Source organism: Salvelinus alpinus, chromosome 6, assembly GCF_045679555.1.
Source record: "Salvelinus alpinus chromosome 6, SLU_Salpinus.1, whole genome shotgun sequence".
Lineage (NCBI taxonomy): Eukaryota > Metazoa > Chordata > Actinopteri > Salmoniformes > Salmonidae > Salvelinus > Salvelinus alpinus.
The window spans coordinates 41069340-41089127 of record NC_092091.1 but is presented as its reverse complement, the minus strand read 5'-3'; the positions used below and the strand labels follow the sequence as shown (position 1 = coordinate 41089127).

The 19788-nt window shown below is 40.7% G+C and overlaps 1 protein-coding gene across 1 annotated transcript; it reads right to left on the bottom strand.

Annotated features, from left to right (window-relative positions):
* Positions 1-1448: 1448 nt before the first annotated feature.
* On the bottom strand, positions 1449-18940 carry LOC139579691 (syntaxin-binding protein 3-like). Its single transcript, XM_071408530.1, has 17 exons — positions 18886-18940; positions 17367-17416; positions 16992-17076; positions 16467-16543; positions 16227-16299; positions 16022-16137; positions 14833-14937; positions 14248-14372; positions 9936-10034; positions 9777-9834; positions 6092-6157; positions 5720-5800; positions 5470-5605; positions 5083-5189; positions 4637-4848; positions 1921-2069; positions 1449-1568 (listed from the first exon to the last, which is right to left on the bottom strand). Exons 1-17 carry the CDS (start codon positions 18938-18940, stop codon positions 1468-1470), a joined length of 1695 nt encoding a protein of 564 aa, XP_071264631.1. The 3' UTR covers positions 1449-1467.
* Positions 18941-19788: the final 848 nt, after the last annotated feature.

Genomic DNA, 19788 nt, shown 5'->3' with positions numbered 1-19788 from the left:
TCCTCTGTAGTATCAACGATGTTCAATCTCCTGTTCTCTATTTATATACTGTGTTCAAAAACGGATTTGTGAGCCAAATTCTGCTCTCTCTCTCAGACTAGGGATGGATCAGTCTCAATACTCTACAGCAGCTTCCTCTTACACGCTGATCTGAAAACCAAAGACGTGGAAACATTTCGTTAATATATTTTATGTTAAATATACACATCCTTATCGATTCATAAAGTGTTCTGTGCACTTATCCCCAAAAATGTGTCTGAAAAATGCAGTCAATTCAATTCAGGTTGCTAATAGGGGATCAATATGGGGCACTAGTTGTATATGTAGTCTACACACTCCAATGCTGATTCACCACCAACAATCAATTGACACAATGTAAAACATGGCTGTGATCCTGTATTCTTTAGAGACTGGCTAAACATATGACAGACTCGATATATTACATAACAGAAGCCTCATAGTCTCAGAGAGGGGGAGAGCCATTGTCTCCCTCAGTTATGAGGAAACTTCGTCCACCCGATACCCATGTCCCAGCTCTGCCAGATACCAGTCAAAAACCCTGCTGCTCTTATTGTCCTCTCTATTGAACCTTTGCCTCTGCTTCCTGTCTGTAGTAGTCCACTGGAGGACTGGCTTTTGGTACAAGTATTGCAAAGATCACATTACTGTTGTTCTGATAGGGCTTTCTGATTTTAAAAAAATCATCATTATATTGTGTGGTGATGAAACATACACGTTCTATAAAAAACCTTGATCCCTATGAGTGTTTCAGTAAATGGCTTTAGCACTACAGTATAGTTGTTTTTCACAGCAGAATTTTAACAAAGTGAGCAATCACTCCAAAGAAGAAGACACCATTGAACCACATCCATTTATTTTTCAGTTGTTCAATACAATAAAAATAATCTGTTAAAAAACACTTGATAATCATAATATAGGTGAGAAAATACAGGGTGAGAGAGTTTAGCAAGCAGCAGACAGTGCTTACATCACATGTACAACCTTAGCTTAGCTCTTCTACATCTTATTTCATCCAAATGACATCTCTAAGCATTTCTCACAGGCTTTCCAACATGGAACATTGTGAGTGTTTTAATGAGAGACAAAAAAACAAACACACAGGGTGCATCTCAAATGGCACCCTATTCCCCAGCAGTACAACACATTTGACCAGAGCCCTATTATAAGGTGCCATTTGAGACGCACCCACACAGTTAGATTTGATTTCAAAAAGTAATGACTGTACTTTAGGGTAGGGCACAACGGTTCTGTTACAAATATGCAACAGGCTCAAAAGTGAAGTATTAATAACACACATAGCTAATGACTAGTATCTAGAATATGAATTCCCTTCAGTCTTGAGGAAATTGAGCGCTTTGTGCTCAGGGATTTTTTTATTTTATTTAACTAGGCAAGTCATGGGAGGTGGGGGATGGTGTTACGTTCGAGGAAGGGTTACAGGGTGGGTTACTCCTTCACTATTGTAAAGGACTCCTTGGTGGTAGTTGGTTTGCTCAGGGCCTGAATATCGTCTAGGAGCTTGATCGAGGTCACAATGTGGGATGATCCTGGAGATTTAATGAAAATTACATGTTTGTTTACTAACAAAATAATGTCATAAAAATTACAGATGAAGAACATTCTGTAGTGTTGTTTTGCCTGACATTCAAGACCATGACAGAACCATACTTTTGTACTGTGAATCATAATTTTCCATTAATTACTTGTTTTTTGTACTACCATTTATTTACAGCAGGGGGTGTCAAGCACTAGTACAGGTACTGACTGGGCTGTAAATAGGAACAATAACAATGGTTGGGTGAATCTCAAAAGTCTTCTCAATTCACATTGGAAGCGATGAGAGTGGATGCAACTAACCGTGAATACTTTTGAGATTCACCCACTGCTGTTGGTACCCACCTATGAGGACCTCACAGGACTTGACAGACTGTGTGACCTGGTAGGCACAGCGCATCTCTGAGTAGCTGATCCCTCCGATGACGAAGATGATGAGCCTGGAGCCACTCCTCCGCTCATCCTGAGAACTGGCCTTGTGTTTCTGACGGGCACTGGGAGAGGAGAGAGGGATTAAGATACGGAGGGGGTGTGGAGAGAGTGTGTCTGAGATTTGAACTTATTAATAAGTTACATTATCATATATATATATATTTTTTCATTAATAAAATCACATCTGTATCTCTTCCATATCCTAGACCTAGACTATAAAAGCAGGGTTCCCCAACTGTCGGCCGCAGGCCCGAATTTGGCACGTGGGCGTATGTCCTCTGAAACACAACCCAGCCAAGCCACAGTGCTTCTTGATACAATGCCCGCTTAACCCGGAAGCCAGCCACACCAATGTGTCGAAGGAAACACTGTACACCTGGTGACCGTGTCAGCGTGCATTGCACCCGGCCCGCCACAGGAGTCGCTAGAACGCGATGGGACAAGAACATCCCTACCGGCCAAACCCTCCCCTAACCCGGATGACACCAAAATAGTCTCAAAAGTGAACGGGTTTGATAATTTCACTGTTAAGATTTAAAATGACAAGTTATGTAAGTTGGAAGCTTGTGGAGCTTAATGATGTGATCTACGCAACTTTAAAAGAGGTCCAGCCAACCTTTTGGTAAAGAATGCAGTGATAAGTAATAAAACTGTCGTCTCCTGTGATATATCAAAGGGTGCTATGATAAAACGGCATCCAGGGGTTTAAGAGTAGTGGAGGCTGCAATTTGATAAACAGTTTTACCATAATCCCAAACAGGTAGAAAGGTTGACTGCACAATCTGCTTCGTGCTGACTAAAGATGGGCAAAATCTGTTTCTGTAAAAAAAGCCCACTTAAAATCTTTGCTTCTTAACAAGCTCATTTGGTTGTTTTTTAAACGTTAAATCATTGTAAATCAAAATAACAAAGTGATTTTTGTATGCAGGGACTCTTTCGATTATAGAACCATCCGATGAGTTTCTTAAACGGAAGCAATCGAAACGGGGATAAAAATCGAATTTGTTCAATAGAAACTCTCGTTTGCAACTGTTGGACTAATGATTACACCCTAGATAAGCTAGATGCAGGAAAGAGTGTGCAAGGCGGTATTGAATGTCACTCTGTCCATGTGTCACTCACTGTCTGTCATCTCATTTTTCTCTGGACCGGTGTGCACCTACGTTGTAAACTCATCATAGGCTAGGTTGTAGCAAACTCATGATGGGTACAGGGGAAATTTGAGTATTACGTAGTAGCCTAAACCTATCGATGTTACATTGAACTGTGTGAATGGAATATGAATGACAGTCATCCAACATGCTGTAATAGAAATAAGGCCATGCTCATGAAAAAAAAAAAAAAGTCTTTCTCCCTCATAAACGGCACTGACCACCACTGGCTTGGCCGGGGTAGGCTGTCATTGTAAACAAGAATTTCATCTTAACTGACCAGCCTAGTTAAATAAAATACACATAGCCTACAAGGAAAGGCCATTACATTCTAAATGTTAATAAAAATGTTTTATGACAGTTTTTATGAGTATGCACTGGTAGCCTACACACGTGTAGCTTATTGTCGGTCAATCAGAAGCGATACAGAGGCTCCATGGGTAATGAAAGAAATTACAAAATGAAGTTGGCTAAATGAGGAGGAGGCTACAATGATCAACCAAAAGGTAGGCTGTTGTTTCATATGAAAGGAGTTGTAGACCAGTACGGGGAGCGTAGCAAAATAGCCTAAAATACCCTTGCTACTTGAGCTAGCTGGCTAACTTAGCGGACTACTTGAACGATTTGATGCAGTCAAGACAGGCACTACCTCCAGATGGTATGATAGATAACCTATGGCATCAACAAGTTCGTAGCGTGAGCAGGTCTCCATTGAATTTTTAACATGTATTTCGACTATCTGAACATTTGAATAGTGCAATCATTTCAAATGCCCATCCCTAGTAGAGTAATCAGAGCCTTTGTTCAATTTAGGGATGGGCATTTGAAATGATTTCACTACTTGAATAATATCATGATTTGTTTTCGGATATCCGGAGTCGAAATACATGCGTTTTAAAGAAAAACTTTTTGGGGGTGGGAAACTTCAATGGAGACTCAGGGGCAGGTGTGTGTGGCAAGGAGGAAGAGAAATAGAGAGAAAAAAGTGGCCAAACCGACTGGCATTAGTTTGACAAAGTTGTTGCTGCCATCTATCATACCATCTGGTAGTGCCGGTCTTGACTGCATCAAAACTCTATTCATATTAAACCTCAGCCTACCTGTTGGTTGATCATTGTAGCCTACTCCTTCCATGTGGCATTGATTAGACATCTCCCACTTCAGTTGCTACACATGGAGCCTCTGATTGTAGTGCCACTTTGACAGATAATAACAACAAGCTACACATGTGAAACGGGTGTGTAGGCTACCGGTGTGTCTTTTATGGGGTGCACTCATGAAAACTGTAATAAAACTTCACATTCAGAGCATTTTTGACACCTCGAACTCTACAAAGTGTCTCAGAGAAGAAGTGCTGATCTATGATCAGGTCCATACTGTCCATGGAACCTAGATCTAAAAAGGGTAAACTGATCCTAGATTAGCACTCCTACTTTGTGAATACAGGCTCTGTTTGGGCCCATCACTTCCTGCTCCACCCTGCCCTTGTAACTCCCTCCCTCCCTGTGCCTGAAAAAAGTGACACAGTTCTGTTCTGTGAGACAAAGAAACGGTTTATCAACGTTATCATCGTCTGCATTACGTTGACCTCCATCAGGTCTTTGATGACAGGTGTCCATCTGGACAGGTTGTATGTCTCTTCCTGAAAGCGCTCCTTTCGAGACGACCTAAGCAGTGGGAACAAGCTTGGCTGGAGAGAGGGAGAGAGTGAAAGAGATAAAAAACGAAACCATAAATAAAAGTAAAGTTTAAAGGTAAGAAGATACAAAATAAGAATTGCAAGAAAAAGAAAAAAACATAAAAGTGAAGTTCCACACTATAATACAATACACTGATGGTACTGTATAATCCACCTGGGCTATGACTATGCTAAGATCTAGCAAACTACATACAATAGGCTACGCCCTATAAAATTTCAATAAACGAAGATATGATGGGGACTCCCAGTTCTCTTCCAGTTGAGAATAAACTCTCTGTCCTCCTGGATCTTAACGTGTTGGATGAGTTTGTTCAGGTTCTCCTCTGTTGTTCCTGTTCAGAACCAGAAAGAAAAAGGTTTTAAAAATGCTAATTGACTAAAGTTACCTCAGGCCAAACGAAAAGAGATTATATTGAAGGAATATTCCTATAGCTGAAGCTCCAATGGTACCTTTGTCAAGGGGCACATAAGGAATTCATGATCTTCCATTTTCAAACTTTGAATTTTCAATTGAATAGATGCCATATAAAAGCGTCTAAATGTTTACATGTACATTTAAAGATTCTCTTTAAAACTGTGAGGGCACAGGGTGAGTCAGAGCAGCAGACTTGCCGTTGAGGCTGAAGATGTAGAGGAGAACAGCTCTGATCTTGTCGTAGATGACGTGGGGATGCAGCAGCACAGGAAGCAGTGTCCTCATCGGGTCCTTCACCTTCTGACCCTCCACACCAGACCCTACTGCCAGGTCCTACACAACAGTGACCACACAGCATCAGTCAGAAACCACAAGGTCATACATAAGGGACATGTACATTACAACAGTGACATTTTGTCCATAAATATGAGACACTGTAAAGCATACCTGCTCAGCTTTGCAGAGTTTCTGCACATTCTTCTGGAAGTGGTTCATACAGTCTTCAGTCAAATTCAGATGGACAGTTTTCTGTGGTTGACATAGAAACATGGCTGAGAAAAACAGTCTAATATTTTATTGTAATATCAATACATTTTCCCACATGGCAGTATAAGTGAACAGCTTTAATTTCCAATCACACAATCACAAACCCAATCACATAATAGAGGACTGACCTGTTTTTCCACAGTATCATTTCCATAGAGAGCCGGTGGAAAAGAAACACCACAATAACCTGGGCCTCAGAGGCATCACACCCAAACAGAGCAGACCAACTCAGGATGACAACCAAAACGGACCAGGTTACATGGTGCTACATACCTGAGCCACCTGCTTGCGGAAGTGGGGCATCTTCTTCATAAGCTGGGATAAGACACTTATTGTGATCTAGAAAACAGAAAATAATGATAAAAACAATGATTTGACTTTATTTTATTTAACCAGGCAAGTCAATTAAGAACAAATTCTTACTTACAATGATGGCCTGGTAAGAGGCAAAAAGCCTCCTGTGGGGACGGGGGCTGGGATAAAAACTATTTATTTTATTTTATTTAAGACAAAACAGACAGAAGACACTGGCAACACCACAAACACAACAGCAAAAAAACAGTGAGTGTGTAGGTATATGTGTGGTGTGTGTGAAGAAAAACATGCTTCCTTACAAAAGGCCACGCAAACTAGTGACATCAGGTGACAACTAGAAACAACTACATGTCCCAACAACCTGTTCATCCATTTGTCCTTTTAACTCCTCCAGGGACACAAGGTCCTGGGGCCTCATTTATAAACCGTGCGTAGGTAAAAAACATACCCCAAAATGTACAGTACCAGTCAAAAGTTTGGACACATACTCATTCAAGGGTTTTTCTTTATTGTAGAATAATAGTGAAGACATCAAAACTATGAAATAACACATATGGAATCATGTAGTAACCAAAAAAAGTGTTAAACAAATCAAAATAAACTCAGCAAAAAAAGAAACGTCCTCACTGTCAACTGCGTTTATTTTCAGCAAACTTAACATGTGTAAATATTTGTATGAACATTACAAGACTCAACAACAGACATAAACTGAACAAGTTCCACAGACATGTGACTATGTGACTAACAGAAATAGAATAATCTGTCCCTGAACAAAGGGGGGGGTTCAAAATCAAAAGTAACAGTCAGTATCTGGTGTGGCCACCAGCTGCATTAAGTACTGCAGTGCATCTCCTCCTCATGGACTGCACCAGATTTGCCAGTTCTTGCTGTAAGATGTTACCCCACTCTTCCACCTGCAAGTTCCCGGACATTTCTGGGGGGAATGGCCCTAGCCCTCACCCTCCGATCAAACAGGTCCCAGACGTGCTCAATGGGATTGAGATCCGGCTCTTCGCTGGCCATGGCAGAACACTGACATTCCTGTCTTGCAGGAAATCCCACACAGAACGAGCAGTATGGCTGGTGGCATTGTCATGCTGGAGGGTCATGTCAGGATGAGCCTGCAGGAAGGGTACCACATGAGAGAGGAGGATTTCTTCCCTGTAACGCACAGCATTGAGATTGCCTGCAATGACAACAAGCTCAGTCCAATGATGCTGTGACACACCGCCCCAGACCATGACGGACCCTCCACCTCCAAATCGATCCCGCTCCAGAGTAGGTAGGGGTGGTGTACAGAAGATAGCCCTATTTGGGCTAAAGATCAAGTCCATATTATGGCAAGAGCAGCTCAAATAAGCAAAGAGAAACGACAGTCCATCATTACTTTAAGACAAGAAGGTCAGTCAACGCGGAAAACTTCAATAACTTTGAACGTTTCTTCAAGTGCAGTCGCAAAAACCATCAAGAATAATGATGAAACTGTCTCTCATGAGGACTGCCACAGGAAAGGAAGACCTAGAGTTACCTCTGCTGCAGAGGATAAGTTCATTAGAGTTAACTGCACCTCAAATTGGAGCCTTCAGAGTTCAAGTAACACACATCTCAACATCAACTGTTCAGAGGAGACTGCGTGAATCAGGCCTTCATGATCGAATTGGTGCAAAGAAACCACTAATTCAGGACCATTAAGAAGAGGAGACTTGCTTGGGCCAAGAAACACGAGCAATGGACATTAGAGACTGGAGGAAATCTGTCCTTTGGTCTGATGAGTCCAAATTTGAGATTTTTGGTTCTGCCGTGTCTTTGTGAATCACAGAGTATGTGAAAGGATGATCTCCGGATGTGTGGTTCCCACCGTAAAGCATGGAGGAGGAGGTGTGATGGTGCTTTGCTGGTGACATTGTCAGTGATTTATTTAGAATTCAAGGCACACTTAACCAGCATGGCTACCACAGCATTCTGTAGCGATACGCCATCCCATCTGGTTTGAGCTTAGTGGGACTATCATTTGTTTTTCAACAAAACAATGACCCAAAACACACCTCCAGGCTGTTTACAAAACACACCTCCAGCAAACTCACACGCCCATCAATCAAAGCCACCAGCGTATGTCAGACACAGGAGGAAACATTTCTCCCTTAAAACATATTTTAAAAATCTAGGCATACCTTATGCTTTCCTGAAAGCAGGCTATACGACAATTAATTGATAATGAAAGTATGAATGGGACAGTTGTGCTATGCTAAGCTATGCTGAGATGAAATTCACAATCATTACAATATAAATAAATACACGCAACATGTCTATAGCCTATTTATCAGCGACACTGATTATCAAGAGGGAGAGTGTTTGAAAGATTTTTCTTGGAAAGATACTGTGAGGAACTATTATAATTTGAATTAATTATGTATAAAAATTAAGTTACTTCGCTTACTGTGTGAGGTAAAGAAAACAATGACAAAAGCCCAGCTGGGCACTTTCCTGCATTTGTGAGAAGCAGGCCAGGTACTTCAATGCGTGCTAGGGCTGACCCCATTTAGTCAACTGGTCTATTGTTTGCTCAATAGGCTGTTGGTTGACCGAGATTTCTTCAGTCGAGCAGTCACAATTTGTTTTTGTTTTTTTGTTCATGGTGCACAAGACACCTGTCTCAATGGAATAATCCATTGTGTAGGCCACAGGGATTGCACAGTCCATCACTCTAAGGCATGTGACACTGAAATTGTATATGGGTATATTATGTCAAAATAATGGTGCAACACTAATAAATCAAATATTTTATAACAAATGTGCTTTCTCCCACGTTGGATACGGTCGCTGTCCGCGGTTCTGAAACAATCTTCAGTGCGGCCTTTCATTGGTCGAAAGAACAGGACGACTCTCGTTCGACCATGATAATAATTATTTTTTTTGTTTTAGTTGGGGACGGTCCTAATGCCTGCTCAGGCTCGAGCACGCTCCGTCAACATTTACAGGACAGAGAAACCAGACATGCTCATTGCTCACATGGAGCACGTAAGTGCCTTACAAAGAAGTGTAGCAGCTTTTTTTTTACTCTGCAAACACGAGAATGGTAAATTGCTGTAATTAATACATGCATAAAAATTTATTAATCCGTCATTTTGGTTACATTAACGGAAACCACATGGGCATTCATAAAAGTGCATTGTGGGCCGATACTGTATAGCCTAGGCTACTATCCTACTTTTTTTTGTCTCAACTAGGGCAGCATATCGGCCAGGACAGGGCCTGATCTATAAATTAAGAAAGGATTCCATATCAAATTATACCATGTCAGGATTGGCACATTGTCCATTTGACCCAACATTAGTGCATATAGGCCTCTGAGCCAGAACAACCTTGTCGACTGCTGTTGAATAATTTTTGTTGTTATTGCTTATAATCATTAGTAAACACTCAAATCAAATTGAAATCACATTTTATTGGTCACATACACATGGTTAGCAGATGTTAATGCGAGTGTATTCGGTACATAAAAAAATCCTAAAATGAATGTAAGCCAATTTAAACATTTTGACAGTTATTTTATTTTCATGACAGTCTTCATCAATAACCGTCATTAACACAGTTACTCAATTACCATCGCAGCCCCCTAACACAAATGTAACAAAAAACATACCTTCCCATCCGGCTGTTTTTTGTTGGCAGAAATTTCCTTCACTAGTTTAGGTATTTGTCTAGAATATAAAGCAAATAAATTCGATTGTTACAATGGTTATCATGAAGATAATTAACTGAAATATATTGGAATAACTTCTGAACTATCTCTGATACTCACTCTGATACCTCCGCAATGTGCATGTGCCTGAGTCTAACCCACAGCTCGTCATTCTCATTCAGCAGGGCCTCCTTCTCAGAACCATCTTTACACTTGTATCTGGACAGAGAAACAAGTGAATGAACAATGTGTTTCTTACATCATCGTGGTGGTGGATTATACAGTGCATTCAGAAAATATACAGACCCCTAGACTTTTTCAACATTGTTACGTTAGTCTTATTCTAAAATTGATCACACACACACACGACAAAGCAAAACAGGTTTGACATTTTTGCAAATTTGCAACTGAATTTACCACAGGTGGACTCCAATCAAGTTGTAGAAACATCTCAAGGATGTTCAAGATCAATGGAAACAGGATGCACCTGAGCTCAATTTCGAGTCTCATAGCAAAGGATCTGAATACTTATGTAAATAAGGTATTTAAAATATACATATATATATATATACACAATTTGCAAAAAAAATGTAATGTTTTCACTTTGTCATTATGGAGTAATGTTTGTAGATTGATGGGGGGGGACGATTTAATCAATTTTAGAATAAGGCTGTAACGTAACAAAATGTGAAAAAAGTCAAGAGGCCTGAATACAAATGCACTGTATGTACATTGCCTTCAGAAAGTATTCACACCCCTAGACTTTACACATTTTGTTATGCGAAAAGGTGGTATTAAAATGGATTTAATGAAAATAATTGCCAACAATCTACACAAAACTGTAATGTCAAAGTGGAAGAAAAAGTCTAACATGTAATATAAAACACTAATATATCTTTAGATATTCTTTTTTACCCCCTTTTGCTCCCCAATTTTGTGATATCCAATTGCAACCTTGTCTCATCGCTGCAACTCCAACGGGTTCGGGAGAGGCGAAGGTCGAGTCATGGGTCCTCCGAAACATGACCCACCAAGCCGCGCTTCTTAACACCCCCTCGCTTAACCCCTGCACCAATATGTCGGAGGAAATACCGTTCAACTGATGATTGAAGTCAGCTTGCAGGAGTCCGGCCCGCCACATGGAGTCGCTAGAACACGATGAGCCAAGTACAGTCCCTCCGGCCAAACCCGGACAACACTGGGCCAATTGTGCACCGTCCTATGGGACTCTGCGATGCAGTGCCTTAGAGCGCAACGCCACTCGAGAGGCAACACTAATATATATTGATTAGATAAGTAATCAAGCCCCTGAGTCGATAACATTTTAGAATCACCTTTGGCAGTAACTACAGCTAAGTGTAAGAGCTTTACACAACTGGATTGAACAATATTTGCACATTCTTTTTTTACTTCTTCAAACTCTGTCAAGTTGGTTGTTGATCATTGCTATACAGCCATTTTGAAGTGTTGCCATAGATTTTCAAGCCGATTTAAGTCAAAACTTATATTAGGCCACTCAGGAACATTCAATGTCGTCTTGGTAAGCAACTCCAGTGTATATTTAGCCTTGTGATTTCGGTTATTGTTCTGCTGAAAGGTGAATTTGTTCCCCGGTGTCTGTTGGAAAGCAGACCGAACCAGGTTTTCCTCTAGGATATTGTATTACGTTTCAGTTGCTTTTTATCCTTGCTGATGACATGATGCAGCCACCACCATGCTTGAAAATATGAAGAGTGGTACTCAGTGATGTGATGTTTGCCACAAACATATAGCTTGCATTCAGGACATAAAGTGAATTTCTTTTACACATTATTTGCAGTTTAACCTTAGTGCCTTATTGAAAACAGGATATACAGTTGAAGTCAGAAGTTGACATACACCTTAGCCAAATACATTTAAACTCAGTTTTTCACAATTCCTGACATTTAATCCAAGTAAAAAGTCCCTGTCTTAGGTCAGATAGGATCACCACTTTATTTTAAGAATGTGAAATGTCAGAATAATAGTAGAGTGATTTATTTCAGCTTTAATTTCTTTCATCACATTCCCAGTGGGTCAGAAGTGTAGATACACTTAATTAGTATTTTGTAGCATTGCCTTTAAATTGTTCAACTTGGGTCAAACGTTTTGGGTAGCCTTCCACAAGCTTCCCACAATAAGTTGGGTGAATTTTGGGCCATTCCTCCTGACAGAGCTGGTGTAACTGAGTCAGGCTTGTAGGCCTCCTTACTCGCACACACTTTTTCAGTTCTGCCCACAAATGTTCTATTGGATCGAGGTCAGGGCTTTGTGATTGCCACTCCAATACCTTGACTTTGTTGTCCTTTTTGACATTTTGACACAACTTTGGAAGTATGCTTGGGGTCATTGTCCATTTGGAAGAACCATTTGCGACCAAGCTTTAACTTCCTGACTGATGTCTTGAGATGTTGCTTCAATATATCCACATAATTTTTCCATCCTCATAATGACATCCATTTTGTGAAGTGCACCAGTCCCCCCTGCAGCAAAGCACCCCCACAACATGATGCTGCCACCCCCGTGCTTCATGGTTGGGATGGTGTTCTTCGACTTGCAAGCCTCCCCCTTTTTCCTCCAAACAAAACGATGGTCATTATGGCCAAACAGTTCTATTTTTGTTTCATCACACCAGAGGACATTTCTCCAAAAAGTACGATCTTCGTCCCCATGTGCAGTTGCAAACCGTAATCTGGCTTTTTTATGGCGGTTTTGGAGCGGTGGCTTCTTCCTTGCTGTGCGACCTTTCAGGTTATGTCGATATAAGGACTCGTTTTACTGTGGATATAGATACTTTTGTAGCTGTTTCCTCCAGCATCTTCACAAGGTCCTTTTCTGTTGTTCTGGGATTAATTTGCACTTTTCACACCAAAGTACATTCATCTCTAGGAGACAGAGCGCGTCTCCTTCCTGAGCGGTACGACGGCTGCGTGGTCCCATGGTGTTTATACTTGCGTACTGTTGTTTGTACAGATGAACGTGGTACCTTCAGGCGTTTGGATATTGCTCCCAAGGATGAACCAGACTTGTGTAGGTCTACATTTTTTTTTCTGAGGTCTTGGCTGATTTCTTTTGATTTTCCCATGATGTCAAGCAAAGAGGCAGTGAGTTTGAAGGTAGGCCTTGAAATACATCCACAGGTAAACCTCCATTTGACTCAAATTAAGTCAATTAGCCTATCAGAAGCTTCTAAGCCATGACATAATTTTCTGGAATTTATCAAGCTGTTTAAAGGCACAGTCAACTTAGTGTATGTAAACTTCTGACCCACTGGAATTGTGAAACAGTGAATTATAAGTGAAATAATCTGTCTGTAAACAATTGTTGGAAAAATTATTTGTATCATGCACAAAGTAGATCCTAACCGACTTGCCAAAAATATAGTTTGTTAACAAAAAATTTGTGGAGTAGTTGAAAAACGAGTTAATAACTCCAACCTAAGTGTATATAAACTTCCGACTTTAACTATGTTCTGTACAGACTTCCTTCTCATTCAGGTTAGCATTTTAGAGTAACTACAATGTTGATCCAGCCTCAGTTTTCTCCTATCACAGCCATTAAACTCTAACTGTTTTAAAGTCACCATTGGCATCATGTTGAAATCTCGGCGCGGTTACCTTCCTCTCCGTCAAATAAGTTAGGAAGGATTCCTGTATCTTTGTAGTGACTGGGTGTATTGATACACCATCCAAAGTGTAATTTATAATTTCACCATGGTCAAAGGGATATTTAATGTCTTATTTTTTGGGGATCTACAAATATGTGCCCTTCTTTGTAAGGTATTGGAAAACCTCCCTGGTCTTTGTGGTTGAATCTGTGTTTGAAATTCACTGCTTGACTGAGGGACAGGTAATTCATTGTATTTGTGGGGTACAGAGGAAGTAGTCATTCATAATTCAATGCAAATTAAAAACTGTAATATCTACAGTGCGAGTCAATGCAAATTATTATGTGACTTGTTTTTCCCAATTAACTTATTTAGGATTGCCATAACAAAGGGGTTCAATACTTAATGACTGAAGACATTCCAGCCTTTCATATTTTATGAATTTGTAAACATTTCTAAAAACATAATTACACTTTGACATTACGGGGTATTGCATGTAGCCCAGTGACACAAAGGATGAATACTTTCTGAAGGCACTGTATTTCTGTTCACAGTGTGTAGCAAAGAACATGCTTAAGGCACATGGCAAGCTAAAAGAGCTTTTCCTTTGGATCTACTGTATCAATGTATTTTTACCCAGTCAGACATTCCAGGGCAAGTGAGAACAAAAACACTGCACACAAGACAGGAAATCAAAGGAGAGTGGACCACAGGGAGACAAATGGTCACTAAGTCATCAGCTAAAGGGGATCTGAATACAGAATAAAACATTTTTTAAATAATTCTGGGACTGAGCTGGGGTCTTACTTGTATGTGTTGTTCTTGTATGTGTTGTTTTCGTAGGCCATAGCCTGGTAGGTCAGCTCATGTAGGATGGGGGTCACAGGGTCAAAGCCACTCTCAAGGATGAGCAGCTGGGCATGGGTCTTTCCCTGAGGGAACAACAAATCACACACAGAAAGAAAGAGGTGTCATTTACATTGTAGTGTTACACTTTGTAGTGTTAAGCAATTACAGTATATGGCCAGCCAGATACTGATATTTAAATGACTTACTAATACAAATGACCCCTACTAACCTTTCAACTAAATACATCAAGACAATGTCTAGGGCAGGGGTGTCAAACTCATTTTGCCCCTGGAGCTGCATTCATTCTTCAACTAGGTCCGGAGTGCCGCGCTCATTTTTTACAATGATTTCCTCGCCGTCACCCGCCAGGCCGTAATTTTGACACCCCTAGTCTAGGGCCATGTCATTATAGTCTTTATGTCACCTATTGGCTGGTGTCCGTCTTCTTTGATGATATCCATAACACATTTTCTGACACACGAGGTTAAGTCCTTATTTATTGAGTCAACACCCTGCAAACAGCAGGCAAGATGGCCACCTCACCTTCTTCTTGTCGTTATCTTCCATCTCGTAATGCTGGGCCAGTTTGTTATCCACCAGCGCTGCTAGCTGCTTGGCATTATCCAGAGTGGTATTATCCAACATGGTCTCCATGAAAGGAATATACATGGTCAGGCATGGGTTATATAAAAAAAAAAAAGAAATCATGGATATTATGGCAATATAAACATAAACATTTTTTTTAAACAATTTCTATTCATTTTAGAAGGTTCTTACTAAAAGCTCAGTTGAGACAAAAAAGTATATATAAATGTGATATCATAATAGTTAGATGGCTATTCATCCAAGGGTTGTGGCAGTGACTGACTGTTTTCTGTGAGCAAACAATCAAGGTGTGGCTACAGAACACGTATATATTCATACATTACAGACATTTATATAATACAATTTTAAATCCGACGGTTATATAATGCAATTCTAAGAATGTGCTTGGGGGCTGCAGAGAAGGAGGGACGCAGCGGTTCCTCCTGCGAAATTTGTAGCATTGGGGTGAAGGGGAGCGGGGGTTAAAAAGGGGTTCCACCCCCTTTGTTTTGGGGGTCCATAAAAAAGAACAATCAATTGAAAAAAAATATATGAAAGGAATATTATGCTGACACCAAACTTGTATATATAGCCACAAATGAGCCCAATAGCATATTGGTAAATGTATTTGTTTAAATTACTTTTACATTTTGGACCATGCATATAGACTATGCACGGTCCATATTATCAGGTATGCTATTAGCAATCATTTTGACTGAGTTCAATGTGTTCAGCTTCACTCTCAATACTAGGTGCCATCAACACACAGTAGCTGATAATCTTCCCATGGTTCTGCATTGTTAAAATCTGTTTTTTTAGAGGGATAAAACACACATCCTAGAATCCAAGTCACACCCCTCAAGCATTTTCTCCTGACAACAGAACAGGTCTTTTGAATAATGAAACCTACAAGTGTTACCTGTATCCAGATATTCCGTTACAGAATCCTAGCATTGACAGATTGCCACATTGTATAACATCATATTAAGATTTTAGAGCAACGCCCTTCCAGGATTTTGTGTACCTTTTTGTCCTACGGAAATCCAGCACCAACAGACACTCACAGACCAACAAAAATTAATAACCTAACTAACATGGTGCAAGTTATTTTGTAAGGGAAAGTAACAGTTTCTTATGTGAATAGAACATTTAAAAAACTTACTTGGGACTCCTGGGGCAAGAAGGAAATGTTTATTTCCTTGCAGACACGTATATATTTTGCACGGTACTGTTTCATCTTGCTGAACAACTCATCAGAACAATCTGAAGGGGGGAGAGTTCCAGAATTGACAATCAAAAAAGGGGTTTATAATAATAAAGACAGAATATTTCTTCCCTCAGTATATACTTACAGTCAGTGAAATAAACATATGCTGCTTTGTACTTAGGTTTCAGCTTGAAGTCACCAATGAAAGCATCCACAAACTGTCAACACAGAATGGAAATATTTCACTACAAATACACATTCACAGCCCTGTCAAACCTAGAACACGTGAAGAACAAGTTGTACTATTTTGTTCGTAATGATGATCAATATAGACGTTTTCCTATTGAGGTGGAGTATGGTGTAGAGACATTTAATGATGTCGAACCTTTCCTGTCGGGGTCATGAAGTAGATGGCCTTCATTTCCAGTAAAGGCTCTATGCTTTTGTAGAGGTCCTCCACAGCTAAGAGAAAATACAGTGTAATTTCAGTTCATGGCGCGGATATCAATAACACCACTTTTCACTGCTTTAAACATATTCGAAGTAGCCTTGGATTATTTGTACTATTAATTGAGTACATAAGAAGTTCTATGCTAATGATATGTCAGTCTTGCTTATGCTGTTGTGGGGACACATTCTTATATCCATCTTGCATATAACAAAACAGACAGCCTTACAGGGATCTAATATTTTCATATCCCTTCTACATGAAACAGAAGCGTCACTTTGATGTGTGAAAACGTCCACTTGCAATGTAATTCTCCAATTACAATCGAAGTCAACCACAGATTGTGCACAACCACAATTGCTGTCATATTGTTGACCTGAAATCATGGTTACAATCCGCAACGGTCAGAAGTAAGGCCAAACAGTAGACATCTATGAAAATTATCATTTCCATTAGTGTGACATACTGCGATTCCCTGCTGCGTCAGGTCTGACATTTTGCAGCACGTCGACAGAAGCTTGGTGGTGAAGTGGTCCAGTATCAATATCTGAGAAAGAAAAGATGTATGCTATGACCTTGATATGATACCTTTTGATTGTGTTGAATGTTTCACATTAGACAAGAGAGATCATAAGAGAGATCCATCATAAGCACAGCATACAATGCATTCCCAAGCAGCAGTGTATCAAAACAATGACTGGGTTGTGTGCAGTCGGGAATACAGCACTTAACCCAATAACATGGTCTAAGTGATGGAACGGTGAAGGAATGCAGTCAATACATTCAAGAACGCAACAGTGAGTGTTGTGTCAAAATAAACAGATCCAGTCCCATTACCTTCCATATTTCTGACTTCTTGCAATCCTCGATGACCGTTTCCTTTATTCCTAGTTGAAAGATGAATGGCAGATAGCTTAACTTTAGTATTTATTACGTTCTACTTGTCAATCCCTAGGCTACGTTATTGACTGTCAGAGCTGCCCCTCCCACAAATGATCCAACTGGCAAAACAATCAATGAAAGATATTATTTCCCAGGCCATAAAAAAATACTAAATATTGGAAAAGGTACCCTACACTCAAGTGCATTATATTTGTATATTTCTTGACAGTGCACTGAGCAATGATGTGTAGGCTATACACTGACCTAGCGGTCTGTCAAGGGGTGCAATCATTAGTCCAAACAATTGCATGAGAGATCTTCACTTTTTTTGCACACGTTTCCGCCATCCTTTCTACGAGGCTTTCTACTTCAGTGAGTCAGCGGCAAAGGACATTCTGCTCAGACCAGGCCCAAAACCCTGACACTCGATAACGGAAGAGGCGGCATTATAGAGGCCGGCGTGCGGGATACCTGATGAGACTACGACGGCGAGTGAATAAACGACCTCCACCCTCCATTCTATTGGCGAATGTGCAATCAGTGGAGAATAAACTGGACGACCTCGGTTCAAGACTATCCTATCAACGTGATTTGAAGAACTATAATATCCTATGTTTCTCCGAGACATGGCTGAACAAGGACATGGAAAACATAAACCGAGCTGGTTTTTCTGTACAATCGGCAGGACTGAACGGAAGCGTTGGTTAAACTCAGGGGGGTGGTGTGTGTCTCTGTTAACAGTTGCGCGATCTCGAATATTATGGAAGACTTGAGGTTCTGCTCGCCTGAGTTAGAATACCTTATGATCAGCTGTAGACCAGGAGTACTCAAATCCTACCCTACGAGATCCGGAGCCTGCTGGTTTTCTGTTCTACCTGATAAATAATTGCACACACCTGGTGTCCCAGGTCTAAATCAGCCCCTGATTATAGGGGACCAATTTAAAAAATCAGTGGAACTGGCTTTGAGGTCTAGAGTTGAGTTTGAGGGCTGTAGACAATACTATTTACCAAGAGAGTTTATCTATATTTTTCGTAGCTTTCCATTTACCAACACAAAACGATGCTGGCACTAGGAACACACTCTGTACAGGGCCTTAAGCAAACAAGAAAATTCTCACCCGAAGGTGGTGCTCCTAGTGGCCGGTGATTTTAATGCAGGATAACTGAAATCTGTGTTACCCAATTTTTATCAGCATGTCAACTGTGCAACTAGAGGCAATAAAACTCTAGATCACCTTTACTCAACACACAGAGACACATACAAAGCTCTCCCTCACCCTCCATTTGGCAAATCTGACCATAACTCTTATCCTCCTTACAAGCAAAAACTCAAACAGGAAGTAACAGTGCTGCGCTCAATACGGAACTGGTTCAATGAAGAGGATGCTAAACTACTGGATTGTTTTGCTTGCAAACTGGAATAAGTTCCGGGATTCACCCAATGACATTGAGGAGTTTACCACATCAGTCACCGGCTTCATTAATAAGTGCATCAACCACGATGTCGTCCCCACAGTGACCGTACATATCCCAACCAGAAGCCATGGATTACAGGCAACATCCGCAGGCTAGATCGGACACTTTCAAGGAGCAGGACAATAATCCAGATGCTTATAAGAAATCCCACTACGCCCTCCGACCAACCATCAAACAGGCAAATTATCCATACAGGACTAAATACCTTCTATGTTCGCTTCGAGGCAAGCAACACCGAACCATGCATGAGAGCACCAGCTGTTCCGGATGACTGTGTGATCACGCTCTCCGTAGCCGAAGTGACTAAGGCCTTTAAAACAGGTTAACATTCACAAGGCCATAGGGCCAGATGGATTACCAGGACGCTTACTCAGAGCATGCACTGACCAGCTGGCAAGTGTCTTCACTAACATTTTCAGCCTCTCCCTGAACCAGTCTGTAATAGCTACATGTTTCAAGCAGACCACCATAGTCAATGTGCCCAAGAACGCCAAGGTAACCTGTCTAAATGACTATTGCCCCGTAGAAGAGTTATGCGTGGGACAGATTTCTTCATCCAGCTCCTGCCCGCAGGCGCAGATTTTAATACTGCACACCGCCCACACCAGTTGGCCTTCTAGCCGACTTCCACCTGCTACCGCAAGAACTGGTCCCAAACCTAACCACCAACCGCAGTTCCCACAATGTTATTTTAGGCATATGTGACGCAGCTCACTTGCCAGCCATGGTCCCAGCAATTTTGCATCCTATTGGTAATATCAAATTTGCAAAAATAACTTAAGAAATAGGTTAAAATACCTATGATTCTCACAGTGGCCCATTATATTAGGCTATCAGTATTACTGGGCTATATCAGCCAATATGCTAGATGTAGTTTGAATAGAGCAGAGTTGGAGAGA